We start from the raw sequence: 9,487 nt of genomic DNA, 5'->3' as shown, positions 1-9,487 counted from the left end.
GTAAATGCTGGCTATAACACTATCTCTGTTCGACAGGTTCTTGACAAGAAAGCCAAACTGCTGATACAAATTTGAATTTAAAACTACATCTGTAATAGTATTGTTTTTTTTTACTTCCAATATTGAAGATAACAGTATTACAATTTAGTGTATGACAACAAAAAGACAGGAAAGGCGAGAAGGAATTTACAGACGAACCAAAGGAAGACAGGAGGACCCAGGCACATGAGATGACGGGAAGCGCCCAGCCTCAGAAGCTAGTTTCTAGGGTTTATTGTCACCATAAAGGATGTGGCCTAATCAAAGTGTCATTATAATTTATAGAATAAGATTACTTTAAGCATTAACGATGTAATCTTATCAAGTTTTGATTCCTGAGTTAACAAAAACACAGTGTTACAAAAATGTATGAGATGCGTGGTACATTTTTGTATTTAAACCAATTACAGAATACACATGTCAAATATGATGCAGTCTTATTTTTCTCAGTTCTAATATTTACCTTATGCAATAAGCAGGCCTAAGTACGATATTCCAATAATCAGAGGAAAATAAATTCGCATTTTTTTCTTAATCACTCTAGGTATTATTACAATTTCCCACAAATATGAGAACGGCTCCTGGATGTAGCATTTTGATTAAAAGAACATTGAAAAAAAGACAGGCAATTCAACTTAAAGTGTATTTTTACAGTCTTTGTATTCATTGAATAGTTTTAGTCTACCTCAATACATGCTATCATATAATTACCACCGGGTTTACAAATAACAACTGATTTCCAAAATTAACACACCAGAGTCAACTAAAATACAGTATCTATTGTTTCTTCAACGTCATTCAAGAGCAATTTTACAGATTTTCTTCCAGGATATTTGACAATTAGCGTTTTTGTGTTACACTTTATATTAATCTCAAAATTTTGTCATTGAGAGTGTTCAGATAGATTTTAAGTGTCACATTTTCGATAGTTGTAGAATATTTTTTGCTAGAGATGGCTCATTTACATGTACTACATTAAAATATCAATTATATCATTAATTGTACATTTCTGCAAGAAAATATTTAATTGGGCCAATCTTTGAATGCCATAATCGTTTTTACAACTCATAAAACAAATACGTTTTCATCTATGAATAATGTAAAAGAAGTTAATCCCTTTTTCAGAATGAGATCCAGTATATATAATTATGTATTAGTTTTTCCTGTACAATTTATGCGCAGCATCTGTTTTGTAATTGCGCACAGTAAGACCGACGAACGTGACACACACACATGTGATTACACCTTTAAAATTTAGTAATATATACAGTATTTCTAAACATTTTCTTCAGATTGGTAAGTATGGATACTGAAAAGTTCTTTTTACACAACCAATACAATTTTCTATGTGACGTTTCGATGACTAGTACGATATGTACACTGTCACTTTCATTAAACAAAGCGTAGCTGAATTGAGACATTTCGGTACACTTACAGCGTAGCCGAAATCGACATCGATGTTGTGGACAGCTCATACGCTTCACTGGTCATTTGTCTAATGAAGGTGGCGGTGTACATATCGTACTAGTCATCGAAACGCCTCATAGAAAATGTTATTGGTTGTGTAAAAAGAACTTTTCATAATAGATACAGTATGCCACAAAAATACGTGTTGGCTAGTGTCAGGTTGTGTCAGGGTGTCAGGTTGTGCCAGGTTGTGTTGTGTCAGGGTTGTGTCGGGGTTCAGGGTTGTGTCAGGTAGTGCCAGGTTGTGTCAGGTTGTGTCAGAGGTTGTGTCATGTTGTGTCAGGTAGTGTCAGGTTGTGTCAGAGGTTGTGTCAAGTTGTGTCAGAGGTTGTGTCAAGTTGTGTCAGAGGTTGTGTCAGGTTGTGTCAGAGGATGTGTCAGGTTGTGTCAGGTTGTGAATTGATCCGGGTACATATAGGTACGTTTTCCAGTTTGTCTTCGTAGAGCTATTTGACTTTCTTGTGAAGTATGACAGCCACTAAGGAAGTAAATGGAACATGTATACTGATTTATGATCTGGTTGACAAAAGCATTAGATACCTCATTATTAGACGGTAACGGTTATTACCGAGAGCCTGTGCGAAATTTCCATCTGTATTGCCAAACAATATTACCAAATAATAATTAAAGCAGTAATTATATTTAAAATATTTAATAACATTTCACGTAAGATCACATTTGATATCAAAATAACACAAGGCGGTGATAAATGCAAAATTTAACATTGTGAGTGATTATCAAAACTAGTGTACGCGCCGGAAGTCGGCTTGTGTCGTGAATCCCCCAACAAAAGTCTATCGGGCGTGGAGGAGTGACAGTGACGCTCCAGAGTGGAGGCGTGGCTAAGTCTATCTGGAGTGGTTGAGTGACAATGTCGCTCCAAAGTAGATGAATGACTAAGTCTGTCCGGAGTGGACGAATGTCCGTGTCTGTCTGGCGTGGCCGAACCACTTGACCGCCTTGGGTCACACCAGTGATCCTCGATTTTCTCGTACCCACTGTCAGGGCTGCCACTTGTCCTAGAACTGTGGCGATGGAGGGAGGGGTACTGTGGAATCGGAACAAATGTTGACGGATTCGTGTTATAATTCACAAATTTTGTTTCCCCGGGAGAAAACTGAATTGAACAAGAATCGTCCGCCCTAGGTGGAGCTGTAGGGATGTTCCTCACAAAAGGTTTGGACATGTGGTCCAACTGTAGCATTGTTTGAGCGTAAGGCTGCACATGAGGGTCCGGAAGGGGAGGAGCTCCGTAGTAAGGAGGGGCTCCCGCCTGAGACGGAACCAAAAAGGACGGGGCCATAATGGGCGGAACACCCGGATCCACTTTGTAGTAACCGTGACTGGACGAGCTGATTGTTGATCCCCTAGGGGTGGGAGGATCTGGTGTGTGCGGTTCCAGAATAAAGTAGTTGTTCGGCGGTAGTGGAGGGTTGTTATTGTGCTCCATATTTAAATTGTTCGACTTTGCCGCCAAAAAAGGATCATCCTCACGTGATTTTTCGTACCGGGATAACTCTAGCACAGGGGCGATTTCCTCGTAGGCATTCTGTAGGGAAGAAAATAAAATAAAAATAAGAATTATTCATATGAAGGATATTACAATTTACCTTTGAATTTACTCCTTTTAGTTATGCAAATGACATGCATAATGTGTCTGACGTGCACAGACCACCCAATATAATTTAGAGTTTTTTGTCCACTGCGAGCAGAACCACGGTGGTTTATATAGTACCAGATGTTCCTCAGTAAAGGCGATACTATGTAAAGTAAGGTATGAAATACAACATGCGAAGGATATCTTGTTTTAAAGATTTACATATTTTAGATTGATGTTGACGAAAGAGTTCCCACTATGTTATTTGATTTGTGTATCTGATCATACGGCGTTGCTGTATCTAAGAAATTAGCTATATTTAGAATCTACAAGTCGATGTCAAATAAAACGTACAAAAACAGGAAGCTGCACCAATGATACCGAAACCGGACGCCACTACTATTTCTGTAGATCTATAAGATAATGTTGTATTTAATTTCAACAGTTTGTACTCGAGCCAAAAGCTCGCAATAACACTGTGCATACATTTATTTCAATGGCACTGCTTGTCTGGTGAGGAAAACGGGACTTCATACAGACGCTGACAAATCACAACGGTTGTATTCATATAGCAAACATCCGTGTGGACTGCAAAGTGAGAACAATTTATTCTATGAAAAACTGTCGTAAAAGATTCTCGAAATTGTAATTTTATGTCAATGTGCACGTAAAAATACCTTTGTTGTAGTTTATTTCCGTTCAAATATAGAACGGTTTTGTAGCAATAAAGAGTCGAGTTACAATTCAAGCTATTTAACTAGCTTGAAACTAGTTCACATCTATTGGAAAATCGTTTTTGTTTGTGTCCGGTTTCACGGGGCAACTTCCGGTTGAACGGTAGTGCTCGGAATCAAAGTGCTCGTAAATGTCCTTCTGACATGATGCAAAAGCATAACTAAGAAGATGTCGAAAGAGGTATATGTAAATACGTGTTGTGTAGAATGAAATCCATGTGTGAGGGTGCGCAGGTGTTTTAGGAAGTTCGTGTGAAGTGATACACAATCTAATTGGATGTCAGTATCATATTTCTGTCTCATATTTAAAGGTTATCATAAGTGGAATAGTTTTGACCTGATAAACGGGTCTAAACCAGCAATAGTTCAACATCTTTCGACTAGAATAGTGTAGCTTAGAGAAAAATTATTTTTCTCCGGATCAGATCCATTATAATGTCTATTGGAAATGAACACACGTTTATTTCAGACTTAAACAAAGATGACTATAGTCCCATTTAACTACATAACATTAATTGGAACCTAAAGTTAAACATGAAACCACAGAAATAGTTGCAATTTTAATTAAGAACGCTACAAAAACAAATAATTGGTTACAATTTAATTAGACCTGATACAAGACCTACAGCAATGGTAATGATGGGTGTGATGGTAAATATGAATGTACTCAAACGACACAGGAAAAGATGTGGATTATTGTTTAGATGAGTACAATAAACAAGATACAAGATTTTCTATTTAACGTCGTATGTTTAAAACAATAAACATTAGCTTTTTTTTACAGTTTTACAGTAGTTGAAGCTGTCAAATATAGTACGAATGCGATTCCATCATTTCGTAAATAGTGCATAGTCATTCCATTTAAATTCACAACTTTACAAATAAGATTCCTAACTATATATTGACCAATACACACCAATACTGATCAGATCACACCACACCTTACACTGCCCACCCCCTCCCGAACCCCCTGTTCCCCTTCGTTGTTAACTGTAGAAAGTATCACAAGTCTTACCGAGAGTTCATCACTGTCACGTGTTGATTTTTCACTGGTACCTGGGTCCCCTAGATGGCGCTTGCTGTAATTAAAAAATGCTGATGTCAGGGAAACGTATAATTTTAATGAGCATGAGAGCCGCATTAATCTAATTTTGTGTAAGAGACATTATTAAAAAAAAATAAAACATTAGAATTATGTCCTCACTTCCGGTACTTCCAGAAGCAAACTGACTTCATCTCGAAAACGTTAATTACTTTTTGGAACCTGATAACTAACGTCAATGTTGAATTTCAATTACACGAAACAAATACAAAAAACCCGTACGTAAACAAATCAAGAGACCGCCAATGTAATCATCTGTTATAGTAATCTGGGGATATATTTGGCAGCAGCGGAATCCAATTATTTTGTTGTTGCCTTTGTTATGACAATATTATTATCCTATGAAATATTTTACAGGTCTATATTAAATTCCCCGGGGAAAACTTAAAAGTGAAATAACAACTCATAAAACCATGAGATCCGCTCGTTCTCCACTATACCTCCTGGGCATGTGTGCTCTCTAAAATTCAGTTACGCGATTCTAAAACCCGAACCAAGAGAGCTAACCCACACTCTCCTCGTATAAGTAATAAAGCAACGATAAACCTTTTAAACGGAAGTCACGGTGGTTGACCCTCAGCAAATATCGACATCGTAATATGTTGATGTGTAAAACACTATTTTGATTGGATGTACTGTTGCTTTGATGGATTGTAGTGTTGTTTTTTTCTTTGTTATTCTGTTGCTTGATTTGATAGGTTGTAATTAAATTGGATTGAAATGCTGTTTTGATGCATGGGTTGTAATGCCATTGGGTTCGAAATTATTTGGTTGGTTTATAGACTATTTTGGTGGGTATTTGATGGCTTGTAGACTATTTTTATGGGTATTTTGATGGCTTGTAGACTATATTTATGGGTATTTTGATGGCTTGTAGACTAATTTAATGGGTATTTGATGGCTTGTAGACTATTTTTATGGGTATTTTGATGGCTTGTGGACTATTTTTATGGGTATTTTGATGGCTTGTAGACTATTTTGGTGGGTATTTGATGGTTTGTAGACTATTTTGGTGGATATTTGATGGCTTGTAGACTATTTTTTATGGGTATTTTGTTGGCTTGTAGACTATTTTTATGGGTATTTTGATGGCTTGTAGACTATTTTTATGGGTATTTTGATGGCTTGTAGACTATTTTTATGGGTTGTAAACTTTCTTTATGGGTATTTTGATGGCTTGTAGACTATTTTTATGGGTTGCAGTGTATTTTAAGGTTTGTAGAACATGTTGGCTAGGTTATAAAGCATTTTGCTTGGTTGTAGTGTATTTTAATGGTTTAGGCTGTAGTTCTCATTGATTGGAATGCCTCCCTCTATTATAACTTAGTGTATATTGCCATCTTGATCAGCTGCAGTACTTTAAATTTACTCTGAAATGTTACTTTTGATGAGTAATTTTCGGTGTTACCAACACGGAAAAGAAATTAACATGGATAACACATTTTTACGATGAAACGAATAGAATTTCACGGAACGGTTTCTTTTTTTGGTTATTAAAAATATGAAATAATTAAAATTCATTTAGGATACTTTAATAGTCTAGCATTTCTTTGTGACAGAATCAATTTCCCCTGCTGGCCTCAGACCACAGTAATTTCATGAAATATTGGTAACTAGATAGGTTTGTGCTGTGTACATATCGGAGGAGAGCTGGACAAAAACTCCGGCTCCTATTTAAGGGAGAGGCGTGCACCTGTAATGTGCGGCTGACTTTCTCCCAGACCTCAACATACGGCATCGTTATCTTCTAGTTCTTTTTCCCGTCAAGAATAAATAGTATTTTGTTTAATTTGAATTCATTAAATCGAAAGCACCTCAGTCATTACGTTACAAAATGAAAAATAATAATATCAAACTTCTGTATGAAAATAAAAAGAACAAAACTCGTATAACAATTTGGACAGAAAGAAATATCTATTTGTTTAAAGTTGACGATGCTTTAAAAAGTTACACAAGATGAATCACGAACGTGTACGATTTCATGCAAATAAATCAGCCTTGTAAGGAGTACTGTCACTCGAGGAAACTTGAACAGATTCCAGATCCATATACGATTTTTTTAGTTTCCAGTTTTCTATTTAATTTGATAAAAAGAATTACAACCCTAATCCGCCGTAAATATAAACTAATGGTGTAAAAGGAGAGGAAAATTACAGTGTAGGTCTGAAATACCCAGCGAGATATTTAATTTTCATCTCTCTTTGTGTTGGCGAGAACCCGTGTGGGCATTGATGAATACATTTTTCTTGCTTGCATTGTTTCCTGTGTGACATTCTACAATAACCTGGCTCCACTTATATCGTGAACAAGGACAGTTGGTCTTGTATTTGTTATATGTATGTTATCTCCTGTGTCTAGCATATAAACCACAGTCGTTCTAAAAATTCATTGTTGTTCTAAAAAGAAAAGGAGATAAAGTTTATTTATTATTAATGAAGTCTATTCTGGTTGTCAGATATAATACCATATAGTTATGATAACCTTAATAAATACGCAAAAATACTAGACTTGAGTTAGAACAAAGCTACATGTACAATATTCTCTACAGAAATTAGTGTTTTACGGCCATATTATATTCTATAATAATCCGGTCCGTTGATGTCAATGTTCTCTGTAGAAAATCAATACAAACATAGCGAGGTGCACTATACCGTATTAGCAACCTTGCATACTATACTTCAATCTTCAGAAAACGACGTAATTTTCTCACACAAACTAATGATGAAACAATCAATACCTGCTCACAAGAGCAGATAACTCTGCAATACGAAAAGACGGAATACGGTAGCTACATGTAAACATGTTTTATAGTTAATATCAACTTGTTTTTACACGTACATTGGTTGAATATTAATATTTTCAACTTTTATGTGTTTTACCTTTTCGTAGTTAGTTAGTTACAGGTGATTTGCCTGGTATTAAAATGTTTTACTGTACCATAGTTAAATATAAACAGTTTTATCGGTAATGTTTAGTTTAATATTAACATGCACTTTATTTGTAACGTAGTTAAATATAAAATATTTTTCCTGGCCCATAGCAAAAACTTAGTTAATTTTAACATGTCTTGTACCTGTCCCATAGTTAAATAACATTAACATGATTGTGACAAGAATGAGTCTATTCCGTACAACAGTACACCTCAGTGCACACCTGACCATAATACCTGTGATACCTATACCACAGGTTACAGGCCCTACCTACAGGGTAGATTACATAACACCAACAGTCAGGTGGATTGTTCTTCGTCTATGAATGACAGCTCTTGGCATATTTACTCTTTTAATTTGTTTAGACATATTTTTATGAAACGACATGGATATCTTACTGAGCCATTTTTGTATGATATTTTGTCAGTATGTGTGGATGTGTTTTTTGGTTAGAGAACGAGACACGACTCCTTGGCGATTCTGTCTACGTGTGACTCAAGCGTTTGTCTATGTGTGATTTGTATGACTCGAGAATTTGCCTAGGTCACAAGCCTCCGTCTTTGTCTGTAGTCTTTCTATATATGACTCGAGCCTGGTGTATAGGGGGTTTGGCTCGGCTTGACCTTTGGCTATGAGAGTTGAGTATCTGTCTTAGAGAGATTTGAGCTTTGTCTAATTGCGATTAAGGCACCTGTCTTTGTGAGACTTGAACCTTTGTCTATGTGAGTTCAGTACTTGCCTATGTAAGATGAGTATTGTCAGATTAAGTTGACTATTTGTCTATGTGAATTGGGTAGTATTTGTCTATTTAAGTAACGTATTTGTCTATGTGTGACTAGGGCAGCTGTCTTTGATAAAATAATTCACACAGGTCTGGATCAAAAGTTGAAGAATTAAAAAAGAATATGTAATTGCTATCAGACCGAATTTCATCTTCATCAACAGTTACGTGTAATGACTTACGTAATGTCATAAAATAGACGAGACATATTTTAAATGTCAATGCACCTTTTCAAGCACGAATATATTTTGATACAAATGTATGTTCATTTTGGAAATGATGAGTTAGTATTAAGTTCTAACTTCCTGCTAAAATATATCCTATGCGTGTTAGTAAGTCGTCATTAAATATTGCAATCTGATTAAACAAGAGGCCCATGGGCCTTAACGGTCACCTGATATATTTATACAGAGAGTTGATTTCGTTTTTAACATGAACAGAAATATTATTCAAAGTGACAAAAAACAATAAAACTACCTTATTCAATATCAAGCATACAGATTTCAGAATAAAAAGGATTTGAAACTAGCACCTCTGATTCTAAACAAGGAAAATGAAGAAATTTTAGCACACTGACTCCCTTGAGCCCCACCCTACAGCCCTTGGGGGTAGGGCTGGCTCAAAATTTTCAAAGTATCAAACTGTCAACTCAAGGTTATAATTCCAATCAAGTAATTAACATGTAATATTCAAAGTATCATTTGCCATTATAAACCATAATAAATTGTGCCCCCCCCCCCCCACTCCTTCCCCAGGGGGTAAACTAAACGTGAGACCCTAGGCTCATAAACCTTAAGACCCTTCCATCTATGAAGAGTATTTGATTCTACCATATCT

General features: G+C 36.0%; 1 protein-coding gene across 1 annotated transcript in view; it reads right to left on the bottom strand.

Annotated features, from left to right (window-relative positions):
* Window positions 1-2,168: 2,168 nt before the first annotated feature.
* The window catches only part of LOC110454834, a 41,981-nt gene continuing 34,662 nt past the window's right edge, over window positions 2,169-9,487 (bottom strand). The window contains exons 5-6 of the mRNA XM_021504570.1: window positions 4,853-4,916; window positions 2,169-3,055 (exon numbers count right to left, since the gene is read on the bottom strand). Of these exons, the coding sequence (XP_021360245.1) occupies window positions 2,225-3,055; window positions 4,853-4,916 (895 nt within the window). The 3' untranslated portion in view covers window positions 2,169-2,224. The remainder of the gene's footprint in view (window positions 3,056-4,852; window positions 4,917-9,487) is intronic.

The sequence above is a fragment of the Mizuhopecten yessoensis genome, unplaced genomic scaffold, assembly GCF_002113885.1.
Source record: "Mizuhopecten yessoensis strain PY_sf001 unplaced genomic scaffold, ASM211388v2 scaffold917, whole genome shotgun sequence".
Taxonomy (NCBI): domain Eukaryota; kingdom Metazoa; phylum Mollusca; class Bivalvia; order Pectinida; family Pectinidae; genus Mizuhopecten; species Mizuhopecten yessoensis.
The sequence above is the reverse complement of the archived record's forward strand: the minus strand, read 5'-3'. Positions and strand labels throughout refer to the sequence as shown.